Source organism: Gymnodraco acuticeps, unplaced genomic scaffold, assembly GCF_902827175.1.
Source record: "Gymnodraco acuticeps unplaced genomic scaffold, fGymAcu1.1, whole genome shotgun sequence".
NCBI classification, from domain to species: domain Eukaryota; kingdom Metazoa; phylum Chordata; class Actinopteri; order Perciformes; family Bathydraconidae; genus Gymnodraco; species Gymnodraco acuticeps.
The window spans coordinates 1,104,634-1,121,471 of NW_022991575.1; the positions used below are offsets into that span (position 1 = coordinate 1,104,634).

At 40.1% G+C, this 16,838-nt stretch overlaps 1 protein-coding gene across 1 annotated transcript; it reads right to left on the bottom strand.

Annotated features, from left to right (window-relative positions):
- Window positions 1-562: 562 nt before the first annotated feature.
- On the bottom strand, window positions 563-9,986 carry LOC117533651 (uncharacterized protein KIAA0895-like). Its single transcript, XM_034197539.1, has 7 exons — window positions 9,782-9,986; window positions 8,030-8,793; window positions 7,738-7,950; window positions 5,471-5,476; window positions 4,131-4,521; window positions 3,727-3,824; window positions 563-3,110 (listed from the first exon to the last, which is right to left on the bottom strand). The coding sequence occupies exons 2-7, from the start codon at window positions 8,744-8,746 to the stop codon at window positions 2,949-2,951; spliced, it is 1,587 nt and encodes a 528-aa protein (XP_034053430.1). The 5' UTR covers window positions 8,747-8,793; window positions 9,782-9,986; the 3' UTR covers window positions 563-2,948.
- Between the last annotated feature and the right edge of the window lie 6,852 nt (window positions 9,987-16,838).

Here is a 16,838-nt window from a genome sequence, read left to right on the forward strand (position 1 = left end):
ATAAGTCAATGAGAGAAAACTACTTTGATCATACTAGTAATATTTCATGTAAGAACAGTTGATGGTTCTAGACTACCTTTTCTCCTAATTGTAATGCATTTGTATTAATGTTGAGGTCTGAGCAAGACAAACTTGATGGCATTTCCCACTATTTTCACTACTTTTACAAAACCATAACGAGCAGAAATAACCTCCAGCAACCAGAGAGTACAATCCTGCTATTACATTAATGTTTGAGTTATAATCTGATGATTTAATATATAATAGTATGAAACGTTTATTTCTATCCGACTGCAGACTGACGAGATTTTACCAGTAGTGAAAGAAGATATCAGATTTTTTTACTTAAAGTAAAAGTTGCAATATTACAGCTACAGGTAAATGTCCTGCTTAGTAAGTTTAAGTGTTACTAAAATATAAGTACTCATTATGCATAATGTCACATTTAGAGTATTAAATTGTGGGGCTCACAGGGTCCAGTTATGTACACAAGAAACATTTCCTAGGTGAATTTGTCAGCAGTGATTGTTTTGATGCTTTATGAAAAAGACCAGAGAGCTCATTACATGTGTGTACTTTTTAATAAATAAACTGGAACTTCAAGATGTTTTCCAGAACATAAAACACTTGTGCAACATTCGTGCGTTACAAATAGGTGCATTCGTTTCGGCGAATCCAGGGCAATGGTTTGATGTCGGCATACGACCAACTGCTCCAATTTAAAACGTACATCTGCTTACCCAATGGCTGCATTTGTAAACACAGCAGAATCAATTGTTCAATTACACAATGGTCTTTGGATCCAAAGTATTTCAAATGCATCACGAGTAGAATTCACATTTTGTCAAGTTGTATTTTTTAGTTAAAAACTGGAACTACTAATGCTGTTCAGCCCAAATCCCAGCTTTATTTCAGCTCAAAGACGGCTTGGCCCAAACTGAATGCCCTGACTGACATCTGAAGTTTCAAGTGTCAAACGCATAATAAAAAGCAGTCTAAAACCACACAGCTAGCTACAGCAGATGAGCTTTACACCCATCGAAGGCACACCCACAACACCCCCGCTTTCCCCTCAGCCAGTGACTCATGCCTGAGTGAAGAACCATGATGAATGGCTGCTTCTCTAAAAGCCTGACAGTGAATTTAAATTACCGCTTTGTCATTTTTTTTTATATGTAAAAGAAAAGTTCTACATTACTGCAAATTCACTCATTGGCTTAGTTTGCAGAGAGCTAGAGGAGAAGATTGATACCACTAGTATCGACATTGCTGGTTAGCTTAGCATAAATAAAAACAGCTAGCTTAGCTCTAAATTCCCTTTTTTATGTAGTGTTATTTGCAGCAATATTTCTGGTTGTACAAAAGTACAGAAAAAAACCAGCTCTGCTTTTGTTCTGAAAAGTACAAGTTGTGTATTATACATCAGGCTGTAATTAGCTTATTAAGCTAACATTTACTCCATTAATTAAAATAAAGTTATGAATAGCTGACTCATTGTCGATATATATTAATGTAAAGTTTCTTAAATGCACTTGATGAATGTACACATGATATCATGCTAAAAGACTGATGCTAAAGCCAATAATTAGCATTTAGTAGCTAGAGTAGATCTAGCTAGTCCTTGTGTTAGAAAACATGTAAGATCTGACTGCTCATTCTCACGCATACATGTATTTCTAAATAATATGATTTTATCTTCACAGGAAAAGGCTATCATAATGAGGTTCTAACTGATGTGTTAATGGCAACATCTGGAACCGCTTCTGAAAAGTAAATGTCTCCAAATTAAGGAGCGGGACAGAGCCACTAAAATTAGCATAAACACTGTGATAAAGGGCTGCACAGTGGATGTTTTGGTCATGAGTGTAGCCTTTAACTACATAAACAAAAATGATAAGTTAATGATATGAGTCTTGGCTTTGGAGATTGGAGGCATGCTAACATTTGAGCAAAAAAAAACACTATTTATTAACCTTTTCCTTTCTCCTGGTTCTTCAGTTTTTGGTTTGAGTAGACCAATTTTGCAAACAACATACCTATCTCTTTCGAGCCCTATGGAGCTAGCCTCAATGGATACATTTGAGTTTCCAAGCTATGATTGTTCAATCAATGCTCAGTGTAGGGTCAACTGCTGTTTTTATATTTCGGACAGAGCCAGGCTAGCAGTTACATGAGACCGATATTAATCTTATCTACATTTCTGTAAAAAATATCCTTCACTTTAGCATGAGAAAGTTTGGCTTCTGTAGAGGGGGAGCTCAGGGACGGGGTCACATCACAGTAGCTTATTGATATGAAAAGACCACCAAGGACACTGCTTAGACAGTAAGAGCTGATTTTCTTCTTGATAACACTGATATTTTTTAAAAGCACCCTGGGAAAGCTTAAATACTTCACCAAGTCCACTGGCACTTGACAACTTAATGATTCATGGTCTCAGTAAATATATACCCAGGGTTTATAATATGTCCGTCCTTGGTGTCTTTTAAAAATGCAAAATATCTAAGGCATAAAAGCAATGCTGTATAAAATAAAAAAGGTATAAAGCTAAGACCAGAGACATTCATTGTGTTCTCTTAAAAGTAAAAAACTTAAATAATTGCATAAATAAGCATGTGATTATGTATAAATCTGTACATGACATGTTAGTGGTGTCCTGTACAGGCGCTGAGTGCAGTGATTATGTATGAGTCTACATATTTAATGTTGGTTACATCGCAGAGTTGCAGTATTGAGGTAACTTCATAATAGGAGTAAAGGCGAGGAGGGCACATGCAATTGGGCAAAATGTAGATAGAGGTGTTAGTGTGTTTGTCCCTTTTTGTTCGTAACATTCAAGTTTTTACAAAATTTGCTAAAATAAAGCATAATACTGCTTTATTTTAGTGATATCGAACACACCACATGCTCCACGTCTTCTTCTTTGATTCAGGTGGTGCGGGGGGGTCTCAGGGTAGCAGGTGTTGAAGCGCTGAATCGTCCAGTTCGTTGACGGAGACGATGTGATCCAGGTGTTGCAGGTAACGCTCCTGGTCCCGCATGAAGTGAGGGATTCTGGTCCGTGGGAGGACAGCCAGGGGACGCAGCCTCTCCACGTCTTCGAAAGACACCTGAAGAGAGGAAGAAGAAGAAGGTGCATCAGTGGAGGGGAACACCTCCAGGACAGTGGTGGGGGTACATTTTCTCAAACTCTACATATTTAAAGAGGTATTTGAGAATTTAATTTAATTCAACTATCACTGTCAGAGGTACATTTTGACAGCTTTAGTTACTTTTCAGATTGGTTTTCTTTGGATAATGCATCACAAATCCTCACAGAGCTGAAAAAAGGGCTGTTTTTTTCCCCAGGACAATGCTACAGACATACAGTATGAAGCTGTTACGGAAAATAATTGATTGCGACCTCTCAGTTTATAGCATTACATTTTATACTGAAAACGTCCTGCAGGGGTCAGAAGCTGCACATCACCCTTCTTTAAATCTGTACAGGAGTCTGCATTAAAATCAATCCAAACAAGCCGATAAGACATGGATATATTTTATGTATTATTATCTTTTGATATTTTAGGACCTGGTTTAAAGTTGTTTATCTACTTAATTATTCCCAGAAGTTGAAATAGCTTTTTTAAAGGCGGTTTAGAGATAAGGGTTCCTTACTTACCTGCCATATAGTAATCGTTGTATTAGGAACAAAGGCTCTTATTATTTGAAGCTGACGACACTGACCTTGCCTAAAGAAGTCAACATCTTGAAGTCAATATTCCTTCGATGCCTAAGGATACGAAGGATCCCATCCAGATAAACCTGATCTTTACTGAAGCAACCTGAGAAAAACAGACACACAACATGCAGGAAGAATTCAAATAAAAGTATCATCTTTCAGGAAGACCCCTTCATAATATAAGATAACTTATGGAGAGGACTGGGTTTTGTCTCTCAGTCTACATTAATGCTACTTTCTTGTTCTCCAATTGGTATCTTGTAACAATAGGTTGTCTTAGATTTGGACATAGACTGTGTGTGTGTGTGTGTGTGTGTGTGTGTGTGTGTGTGTGTGTGTGTGTGTGTGTGTGTGTGTGTGTGTGTGTGTGTGTGTGTGTGCGTGCATGTGTGCGTGCATGCTGACTGACCTGGCTCCGAGGTGTCCGTCTGCCCCCTCTTGGCTCTCAGGCAGTACTCCCAGCGGACGTCGGGGTCCTGTACGAAGCGGGCGATGTGGCTGAAGAGGCGGCTGAAGCTCATGCTGGCGGCGTGGTACACGGTGTAGTACAGCAGGGCGGCACGCCACAGGTAGGGCTGTTTCCGTAGCAACACGCTGTGCAGGCTGGCCAGGCCCTCCTCTGTGGGATTGGCCGGTTTGAGGCCGAACTGCTTCCTGCCTTCAGTGGTGCACCACGGCTGCAGGTTGTTGTTCACCCCGCGCAGGTAGTGTGTGCCTGAGGAGAGCATAAAGAGCCATGAGTCAAACAACATGGCATCTTTGGTTATTTTATTTCCCTTTTTTTCACTTTCTATTATTTTCTTTTTGTATCCATTATTTTATGCCGTTTTTCTTAGTTTCTTTATATTTTTCAGTTTATTTATCTATTTCTACCATGTTTTTAGTAAGTAGTATTCATAAAGTTAATTTTCCTTCCATTATAATTGGTTTAGTTTTTTTTTTTTTTTTCTGTGGTCTTGTTATGAGAAGGTAGTATCTGATGCTAACCTAACTGATAGTACTGATCGGTTTACGGAAATGTTATTGGTACTATTTCATTATATGAGGTTGGTTGTGTTTTTTCTTTTGTGAGACATCTTTTCAACCCACTGGTAAACAACCTTTATCCAAATGTCATCTGTGCTCCGGGTCGGATATCAGCATGCTAATGTTATTGGTATCAGATGGGTCAGTTTAAGGTGAATTTAGTGATGCCTACTGATCAAATGTCAACATGTTCCATTGTTTTCCTCTATCTTCTCCACCCTGTGAATACACTACTGTTTCTGTAGCTGCTAGTTACACTAAATGTTTTTCCTGTACAGCATTAACCCTCTGGATGTCGTTGTTTCACCCTATTTTGTCAATGAGAGCAAAGATTAAAAAATTTTTTTACCACTGCTATCTGGATTGTAGATTCGGCCATTTGAAAAACAGAAAAGGTGGAATTTCACCTCTTTCTGAGTCAATGAAAGTCCAACACACGCGTCTTTAAATAAACCTGAATGAATCAACTCTGAACTTCAAACCTTCTGCAAATACACTCACTGAGAGATTCCTGGTGTGTGTAATGTGGTGTTACACTTTGTTGAAATGATATGACTCTCTGTGTTTGAGCGGCAGCATACCGATCTTCATGTCTCATCCAGGCATCCCCTCCCAGCCAGTACTGCCAGAGCTCACGGCCATGTTATGGTCAGGGTGGGGCGACAGCTCTCCTCCACACCATCACCCACCGCCTGAGAGGAAGCAGCTCGTCGGAAGACGCACCACACCCTACACACCCACACACCACACCATCACACGCACACGTATACAACTACACACACACACACACACACACCACACACACACACACACACACACACCCAAACACACCACACCACCACACACACACAACCACACACACACACACACACACACACAAACACACACACACACACACCACCCACACACACACACACACACACCCACACACACACACAAACACACCACACCACACACACCACCACACACAACCACACACACACACACACACACACACACCACAACCATCCACACACACACACACACACACACACACACACACACACACACACACACACACACACACACACACACACACACACACACACACACACACACACACACACACACACACACACACACACACACACACACACACACACACACACACACACACACACACACACACACACACACACACACACACACACACACACACACACACACACACACACACACACACACACACACACACACACACACACACACACACACATCCTTATTAATGATATCTTATTCTTCCTCCAAATCCTGGCTGGATTTTTACCAAGATAAACTTTGTTCAATCAGAACTAAATGTACAAACAGTTTCCATCTTAGGCAAATAGAAAGGTTAACTGTAACTGCTCAAGGCCAGACCTAGTTTGTTAGCGGCCCTATTGTGCTTTTGGGGGTTTTTTCCCTTTCCTGTAATGTGATATATGAGGAATTGTGTCCCCACACACCTGCCTGAAATGCACCAATCGGACTCCTTTGTTTACTTCCGTGACATAGTAGACGGAAACATTGGTTTAATCTTTGAATTTTTTTTGTATTTTACACTATTTCTTCATAATTTGTTATGTCAAATCTTAATCTGAAAAGTATTAAATAATGTGAGGAATAATAGTTGTTATGGGGGGAAAAAAGATGATTATTTCCCACTGAGATGTATGTATTATGTATATGTTGGAGAAATACTGTTTTCTCCACTCTTTGGGTTGTTTTAATGCACTGATATCATGTGTGGCTCTGAACTGTGTATGACCTCTTCTTGTGATAGGAGGAGGCAGGGCATATCAGGTTGTTGATATTTATGAGAAGACAGACTTGCTGTCTCCTAAATAACTAATTTCTATGAAGCGTGAAGGAAGTACGTGACTCTTTCCAGAAGACCTCACAGATGACCCATCGCAGATGACCCGACTTTCCGACACCCGCGGCTGATATTAGCGCCACCTCGAGTTACGACTTTGTTGTTATCTCCTGTGTTTTGGACTATATAAGCCTGATGTTTTTTGCTGTTCCTTTGAGCAACATACCTCATGTGTGTGAGTTAACCCATATCCTTTGTATGTGATTTAACTCTGCTCCTTCTTGCAAGAATAAATTAGTTACCTGATCATTGATTCTCAACCTGGTGTCGAGTGATATTTTTCTAACAATTACCTTAACATCTTGAAGTACCTGAGAATGACTAATTCAATACTTCTCAGCAAAATAAGTACATGGTTGCAACTAACTAACAAATTAAGAATGATTTAAATTGTCTAATTTTCTGCTGTTTATTAGTCAAGTTATGCCTACATTGTTTTTCCTCATATATTTTCAGATTTATCTACACGTTAATTTCATCTTTTCTTTGAGTCGTGTTAAATCCAGAGGCTGAATTTGTGTGCTAGTGGTTATATGTGATGTACTTGTGCCAAGCTCAGGTTCAGGTGGTAAAACATCAAACAAATCTCACTGCAGGACGGTAAGGGGGTGATTTTAGCAGGGCAGGTCAGGGGGAGGGTAAACACGGTGAAGACCACCAACAATGTATTATGTGTTAAAGACATCACTAGTAACACACCTTTCTTTAATAAAGTTCTCACAGTAAAGTCTAAAGCTTGTGCCAATTGATGATAACACTGCAAGCTTTATACTTACATTTTTACTATTGTTAAATGAGATCAAAGATGTTGAGAAATTGTTTCTTAACTGGATTTCCTTTATCAAACTACACTCTGCACACATGTTGACATATATCAAACCACAGGTGTGAATAATAACAATTCAATTAAGAAGAAGAACATTATCGTCACAAGTTTATGTCCCTGCCCGGATTGAAAAATACAGAGTTTGGACGGGTAGCTCGTCTGCTGGGGTGTCTGAAGTGTCCATGAGCAAGGCAGCTAAGACTTAATGCATTTGTTTGTGCATACAAGCATTTTGGGCCTAAATGTGGGTCACTTGAATAAAACCAAAACCTTTGCTTTTTCCTGCTGAATGTCAAAATACCTGCTGTTGTTTAAGGCTCTGTGCTGCATGTCACTCACCTCTCCCACGCAGCCTTCTTTCTGCAGATATTTACGAACAGCAGCCCAGACTTGACTTTTAGGGAGGATGCTGCCGCCTGTCACCACCTCGAAGTTCTCATAGCAGCCAAACTTCCTCAGGACACACTCCATGATCCCAACCGCCTGCAGTGGAACATACAAATCATCATCACCATCATCATGTGAACTCACAGGTGATATGTGCGGATGTGCAGTACTGTACCTGTTCCAGGAAGAGGCCGGATCCCTCTCGGTACTTGTCCAACACGCTCCTCGGCTCCGGCTGGGCGTACTCAAACTGAGGCTCGTACTTGTAGTCGGACTGGAAGAAAGTCTGCTTCTCCTGCTCCAGGTTGAGGGGCCTGAGGGCCACCAGCAGACAGGGCCTGGAGGATGTGGGCAGTGAACTCCCGGCCACCCCCTTAGGTATGTGTGGCAGGGAGGTGGCAGGCCGCATTTGCCCCCTGCTGGCTCGTAGACCAAGGGAGTAGTTGACGGAGCAGGTGCTCTCGCTGCGCCGCATCCATCCTGCGCCCAGGCTCGGGCTGGTCAGGCTGCGTGTGGGGGGTGAGGGGGCGGCCGGACCACTGCGCCAAGGGGGCTGCACCATCCGCCTGTCTGCCATCTGCTCCTGAGACCCTCTCAGCCGCTGGGGTGTCATCTCCAGGCTGAGGGGGCGGCGGAGCGGCGGTCTTGGAGTAGCCCCGCCTTTTGATGATGATGGCCTCCTCTGTGCCTGGCTGCCATTCGTCTCGGTCGGAAGTCCATTTTGGGACACCTTCTCTTTCTTGGCATCATTGCTCTTCTTGGCGGGAGGTGTGGGCGTCCCTGTGGTTTTGGTTGGATCTGCTCGGACGTTTGGCTCCATCAGGTCCCTGCTGCTCCCAACACTTTCACCCTCAACCTGATCCATGAAGACTTCAACTGAGTCTAACACCATCACCACGCCCGCTACGCCTCAGTCTCAACCTTCCTCCAGCCCCGACGCTGTGGACACACAGATTCATGCATACTGCTTACTGTTGCGAGTGATGGTGTTTGTGTGACAGATGAGGAAAATGGGTTGATGTCTGTCACTACACGTGGTGGAAGTCCTGCATTCAAACCTACATTATAAAAAGTAAAAGCAGTAACTGCGCAAATATGTTCAAATGTTAATGTCATATATTGTGTTTTTGGATTGATACAACTGCTGCTGTTAGGTGTATGTTGCATTTTTCTTCTGAAGATATTTAATGTTGTTTTAATTGTAACTCTTTTGTATATAGAAATTCTATGAGATCATCTTTGAAAATATAATGTATTATAACTTAGGGTTACAGCTTTGTTATGATGCAATCTCCAGCTGATCCAGGGGGAGACTGAAGCAAAAAAGCTTGTAAATACTTTATTAAAATAATAGGAGAATTGTATAACACTTCATCCCTGTCAGACAAATGCAGTGTAGTAAAAGGGACAATATTTCTCTCTCAGATGTAGTGAAGTAGAAGTATAACGATAAGAGTGAAAAACTCAAGTAAACACAAGTACCACACATGTTTACCCAAGTACAGCAGTTGAGTACATTTACTTAATCCACCACTGATGCTGCTTATTGTTGCTGCTGGTATGAAAGAGGAGGACATGAGGTTGATGTCAGTCACTGCTGATGCTTTAATTAGATTACAGTTGAGACGCATGTCAGTGAATGTGTCAGTATGTATGGACACAGATTAACCAACAGGAAACAGACAGTCCATGTTGTCTGGACAGGAACAAAGCACCCATCAGAAATCAGAAATCATTAAGTATACAGCTAACCACTAGTAACATACTAAGCTAACAGTTACTTATATTACATGAAAGAACAGAATACAGTTTAATTTTCAATTCTCCATGGAGACAGTAGACCAAATAACAGACACAGGGATTCATTCTGAAGACAACTCTTTAAGAGCCCTTTAACTCACAAACTTAAATAAATAAGCTTACTTACCGAGGAACAGCGAGTCCCAGGACTTCTTTAAAGATGCCTGCCCTTTCGTTCACTCATTCCGGCCGCAGCTCCACAAACCGGGCCGAGGAGGCTGTGTGCCGGGGAATGATGATAATTAGCGGATAGCGGTTCAGTAAGGAGCGGGCCTGAGGCGCCTGCCTGGGCCGGCCAGGGAGGAAGCGGCGGTTGTGTTGGAAGATATGACGCGTTACGCCGGGTACGTCTGTACGTCATGACGCTACCCCTTGCGTCCTTAAAAATGTGTTTATGTCAAATACAGAATAAGGCACATAGACATCAATGTTCATCATATAAGCGGTGCAACTTTATATTAAGGTAAACAAATTAACCATCAACTAGTTGTTAATTAACATGCATATCAGCAGTATATTGGCTCTTTATTAGTCATTATAAAACACTTATTAATGCCTTATTCTACATGACCATATTCTACAAGTATAGGCCATGAGTTGAGAGCAGCAGCCATATATATAGATAGAATAGTTGCGACAGCGGAAGTCCAAAATGCTTGATCGTCACGTGGTTCAGGGAGACTCAATAGTTCCCCGGAAGTTCGTGGCGGGACATTTGAATCACGATTTGAATGCATTAATACGATTAATACCAGGATAGAAATGCAATTTTTGGTAATTAGTGGTCAATAAAGGTTTTGATTTGCAATATGTATACAACATATCGATATGTGTATGTAGTTACATCAATGTTTTGTTTTTTTAAAAGTAAAATTTGCTAATATTTGAGGATTAAGATAAAATAAGAAGTACTTTATTGATAACAATTGGGGAAATGTTTACGCTGCATCAGCAAAAGACAAGGCATTGTACATTAGACAGTTAAAAGACTAGAATCAAACAATCGAAAATGTAAACATCTTAAATAGAAATAAAATAGCATTACAAAAAGTAGAAAATAGACATAGTGTGAACAGCTATCTTACCTGTTAACATATACATGTTAGGCTTACGTTGCCTTGGTTAAAGAGCCTGTTGTTTATTGCTTTGAATTCTTTAAAACAAATATTATCTTCTTAAACCTGTATGGTAGTCAGGAGCATCACAAATGAATGTTTATTGATATATTTAGAGGGAGGGAAGGAAGGTTTCAAAATTCTGATTAGATACATTTCTACCATTTATTTCATTCATGGTGGTTTCAGTAATCCCATGGTAATTGAGGACATAAATTATCTAAATGAGTAATGTAATCTTGACTTTCAGAAAGGACAGGAGACCCACAGGTGCCTATCAATGATTGTCAACTGACAGCACAATGAGTCAAAGGACTAGCAGCAGCAGCATGATGATGATGTTCAATGTGTTGTTTTAGGAACATCCATTGTAAATAAATGGAATTCAATAAACATTGAATAGAAAATCATGCAGTTTGTCTGTGCCTTTTCCTCTGTGTTGTCCTGGCATATAGTCTCCCCCATGGTTTGCTGTGCTGCCGGGGGATGCTCCAAGCGCTCAGAGAAAGGAGTACAAATGTACGGCTTCCCCACTGACACAGAGAGGAGGAAAGAATGGCTGGCTCAAGTCAGCAGGAGCAATTGAACTATCACAAAAGACAACAACAGCAACAAAACATGTGAGGTAATCATATTGTTCACAAAACGAAGACCACACCATTGGGAAGCTTAACGTCTGTTTAATCAAAAATAAGGAACAGGGAGAGGCTTGCAAAACTCTGGGAGTTGAGACTCAGGTGCAGGGTGAGGGTCTCATTGCAGGTCTTCAGGCTCCATTGAATCCCCCTGGGGTTCTTGTGCTGAAAGAGGGAGACAAAGACAGGAGAAAGGGTTAGATACATCTAGCAACCTATAGGATGGGAAATTGCTGACCTGTTTTAAACTTACCTTGTGTTTTCACTCTCACTTAAGTCCCTCTCCCTTTGCCATCAATCCAAAATCAGCTGAGCATCATAATACAGACAGGTAATAATCAACAGAATCACAAGGACATATGGCTCTACTAAAAACACTCACCCATAAGTTACGTTTTTGTTTACTGCTTGAAAGTCTCAAATATGCACTCTAAATCCATATATCAATAGCGATGTATCACAAAAATAGCTCTCTTCCTTATTATTGTGTAACGTTAACTATATTATACTAGCTTGAACTCCAAGATGGATATCCTCATTTCACCACCTCCACCCACTACAATTACACGCCCCAATGTTATATTTAACTAATATTTAACTCCCTCCACCCCGGATAAAAGCACGTTAAGAAGCCCCTTTTCTCTAATTCCACAACGTTGGGTTGAAATAACATTAGGAGAACGGATTAATAGGCTGTTCATGGTTAACGTGTGTTGCTAACTTTATCCGGTATCCAAGCCTAATCTGTTATCTGTAAACGTTCCCTAAATCAGGGCTCAACGCTAACTTATAAAAGTGGTTGCCAGGCTGGCAGGAAGTTGTTGTATATGAGCTTTGGTCTTAATATGCTCTCCTCAATATGTCTAAATAACTCAAAATTAGGTATTTCTATGTTCCCTATTTTAAAGTGAAGTCTTGTTCATAACCAATAAGCTAGTAGTTTGACTCTAATTTACCTGAACAGGTCCCCTATTCTAAAGTGGCCTCCTCTTCACACTTTGCAAATACATTATAGCACACAACTACTGAAATTAACCTTAATAGTACATGAACAAAGTAGGCACACGTTGAAATATCTGTTTTATTAATGAACCACTAAAGAGAGGTTCAGACACATGTACCAAAACATGTCAAGTTTCTCCAAGGCTAAGAACACATAATGCAGCCTGTACTTTTTAATAAAAAACGATTTTTAACAGAGTTTAAATATTTGTGATCATACTGTGTGACCTGCTTGTATGTACTTACACACTAGATGTACTGTTCTCTCTATGTGTTGTACTGTCTCAGTGTGAACATATATTAAACAGCCAGCCAAACTCTTTTGAGAGCCAGGGAATGAGCAGCCATGCTCCTTTATTGACTTATTTGCAGCCCACTGACATTCAAACGGAGTGAAACTATAAAAAAATAAGTTATAAGGCACTTAATGATCTCATACATGCAAGTGTAACATACACAGATGACTTGTAGAATATGGTCATGTAGAATAAGTCATTAATAAGTGTTTTATAATGACCAATAAAGAGCCAATATACTGCTAATATGCATGTTAATTAACAACTAGTTGATGGTGAATTTGTGTACCTTAATATGAAGTTGTACCGCTCATATGATGAACATTGATGTCTATGTGCCTTATTCTGTATTTGACATTGTTTCAATAAAAAATATATAACTCAATATATTGAGTTAGTAAGTCAATATATTGAGATAGCTAAGTCAATATATTGAGATAGTAAGTCAATATATTGAGATAGTAAGTCAATATATTGAGATAGCTAAGTCAATATATTGACTTACAGGATTTTTTTTGTTTCCTGTGGCGCAAACAGGCTTCCATAATATTCCATTACTCAATTTTTTTTAAACATATTTTTAATGCTCCTGAATTTCCTAATGTTGGATAAATAAAGTATCTATTTATCTATCTATCTATCTGATAGTTGTGTTAACGAGCAGTTGAACAAGTGTACCTAATAGAGTGACCAGTGAGTGTATGTTGAGCAACTCCAAATATAAACCTGTAGCATAAGGCTATAAGGATGGATAAAGTGCATAGATTATAGCAGTGGTTCCCAACCTTTTTTCCCAAGAGCCCCCCCAAATGACTCCTGTTGGAAAACACATAATCAAAGTAAGCCGGATTTTGCCGATGTGTTTATGTGGATTCAAAAGTCGTAAATAATCTACAAAATGGAGGAGACCGATCTGATCGGAGCAAATGTGACAAATAATCCAACTGAAACCGGCATGGACAATGACTATGTTTTAAAAATGCGCTTATCCAGAAAAGCCTGGTTTGGACACTTTACGGGCAGAAGAAACATTTATATTAAAGAAAGAATTATACATTTCTGTCTTTTTATGCCTTTAGCTACTAACTTGAATTGTTATTCAAATTAATTAATCAATTATTTTTTATATTTTATTGTAATGTAGAGACAAGGCTTTTAGTGACAATCATGTATTGCTTTACAATTATTTGGAAAAAATAAATAAAAATAGCCTAAATATGATATTTGGCCTCAAATCATCTGAGGCCTGGAGCCCCCCCTGCGATCTTTGGCGCCCCCCAGGTTGGGAACCACTGGACTATAGCATATGTTTGCACACTTACGATCAACCTGATCTCACCAGAATGCGTGACTCCACCACGACTCCTTAACACCGCATTGCGTGGTGGAGTCACGAACTTTGCTACATTTACGTGTCTGCACCACGCAAACAACCTAAAGTGAATGAGGCTCCTTTGTCGTGGTGCACACACGCATTTCTACAACGTCCAGTAGTGAGCTTTTATTCTATAAAACGTTTTTAGAATCTACTTTATAGCTTGTAGTAACTCACGGGAGGCTTCTTTTATTTTATTTGTAGGCTATTCATAATCATTTGTATTTTTCGTCAGAATGTATTATGGCAACCCTGTCTCCTAAAAATTACGTTCCCACAGCACTAAACTGCATTCTCAATTACGTTTAGCTAGAAACGAATTTTCTCCCACGTTACGTTATGAACGTATCTTAAATACGTTTATTTTCTACATATCTTTGCCATTTATTGTCTTGCTTATATAATAATGATAATAGTCATTTATAAATATCATTTTAGAGCACACATTTGAAATCAGGTGTCTTTACGTCGTTGCTTATTAACATGTAATTGCTGCTATAAAGATAATAACGTCCTCTGTGGTGTTTAATAAAAGTATGATAGTTGTTCAAATAATAGCCATGAGCAATCACCAGCCTTCTATATATACAAATATATTGTGGTTTTTACATCACATTTACAAATACATTAACATTCATCTATTAACCCTCTGGAGTCTAAGGGTATTTTCTCGATTTTTAGATGTTTTCTTAAATCACCTTTTAAATGTATTTCTTCTAAACTGGCACCCATGTGTTACATATCAAAATGTTCAGGACAATCTCTAGTATTGCTATATATGCAAATTACTCACCTTAGAGCACTGTTTGATGAGATAAGTAGCTCAAAAGCTTAAAATTTGACATCCGATTTTCGGAGAATCTTCAAAACTCTTGTGAAAACACAAATTTACTCATGTGATCGAATTGTTTTGGTGTTTTAGATTTGGTTACCAAAGTCTTAGGATTACAAAAGTAGTGAAATATTTGAATTACACTGTATATAAATGTGTTATTCATGTCTAAAATGAAATTTTATAAAATTCGAATTCTGAGTAAAACAGCTGTCAATCACTCTACTTTCACCACAGCAGGGGCTGACAGCCCGTCCACACAGCGGCGTGCGTTGAAGCTTCCAACGCTTCTGCCCATTCACTTTGAATGGGGTGACGTCACTTTTAGCCGAACTGCATTTTGGGAAGCGACGTGGAGCGTTGCTGGCGTCAAAAGTTGAGCAATGTTCAACTTTTTTTTAGCCAATGAAATCCCGTTTATGCAAATCTGCCAGTACAATCGCTAGCCAATCAAACCGCCTGTATGCTGGGAGAGACTACGCAGGTCATTTCCTCATATTCAAAAAAATGGGAGGGAAAATTAATTATAGCGGTAGTGAATCACCCGGAGCTGTATGATCAGTCTCTGTTGATCTACCGGGATACAAACCGGAGGAGCGAGGCATGGAGGGAGGTGGCAGAGACAGTGGGTGAAACTGGTAGGTTTTCGCCTGTTTGGGGATTTTATATCCAGTTTACTTCGTTTTAACTTTGCTATTGCTTTGTATGTCGGGGGCGGGAGATTCAGGTGATTGGTTGTTGGTCGCGTTGCTCGCAAAAAATCCCCAAGCTTCAGATACACCCACCTCCAAGCGTCAACGCACTGCTGCACTGCTGTGTGGACGCTCCGTGAGATACATCAGGACTGAATAATGACTTCATAATACATAACAAGGTTCATGTGATGTGTAAAAAAAAAAAAGAATTGAGCATTAGAACTTTTTTTTTCAACCCACAAATTATTATAATACCAAGAATGTATATAAATATAACTGCAAAATCTCACTATTTACAATATTGAACATCAGAACTTTTTTTCCTTCAACCAACTATTCATTATACACTGACAAAATGATCCTTCCACCAGTAGTCCAATACATTGTCCAGTTTCAGCAGCCCCATGTATTTATAGAAATCCTCTACAGTCAAGTCAGTCCATTTGTAGGTTTTACCCTTTCCCCATCTCCTGTGCAGCCCGCTTGTTTGTGTTGGTACAGAGTGTCTGTACTGTTAGTGCACTGAAGAACAGCTTGAACAGGTCAAGGGGTTTGTTTGATACTGTTGAGCTGAGCTGTGGCCCGGGTGTGCGAGCAGGTTGAAACCTGGAGACAGGGGGAGCAGTGTCAGGGTCTTCGCCTGTCTTCCAAGACAGTGGAGCTGGCTGCTGTGCAGGTGGGGGTGATGGTGCATGAGCAGCTGGTGGCTGTGTGGGAGGTACGTGTGCTCTACGAGACCTCTTTGCTGTCCGGGTTGATGGTGATGGCTGTGGCTGTGGTGGAGCTGAGGTGTATCTTGACCTCGTCGCAGGCAGAGATGGAGGCAGCTGTCGTAATGCTGGTCCGCTAGTCCTTGGTGGGGATGGCAGTGGTGAAGGCCCTTGATCCACGGTAGATCTCAACATGGTGGCAGGCACAGCTGGAGGCTCCTGGATAAATGTCATCTGTGGGCCACTAGGTCCAGGCAGCTGTGAAACCTCTGTAAAACAAATAAAAATTGTGGGACAATAATTATTACGAAGTTCAACACACACACCTACCTATGTATTGTACTCCCCATTACTACATAGCACTCCCCACAAATGGCAGGCACACATATAAATAAATTAAATGTCTCCGTTGTGGGACAAATAAAGGATTATCTCATGTATCTACACATGTAATCTTACTTATACACACCAAAATAACGTTTACACATAAATAAAGTTTACACAGAGTAAACGTTTACTAATCA

Coding starts and splice junctions, on each gene's coding strand:
- LOC117533651 (XM_034197539.1), bottom strand. CDS start 8,746: ATGGTGTTAGACTCAGTTGAAGTCTTCATGGATCAGGTTGAGGGTGAA. Junction 3,825..4,130: donor GACGGACACCTCGGAGCCAG/GTCAGTCAGCAT, acceptor TGTTTTTCTCAG/GTTGCTTCAGTAAAGATCAG. Junction 3,111..3,726: donor TGTTGACTTCTTTAGGCAAG/GTCAGTGTCGTC, acceptor TCCTCTCTTCAG/GTGTCTTTCGAAGACGTGGA.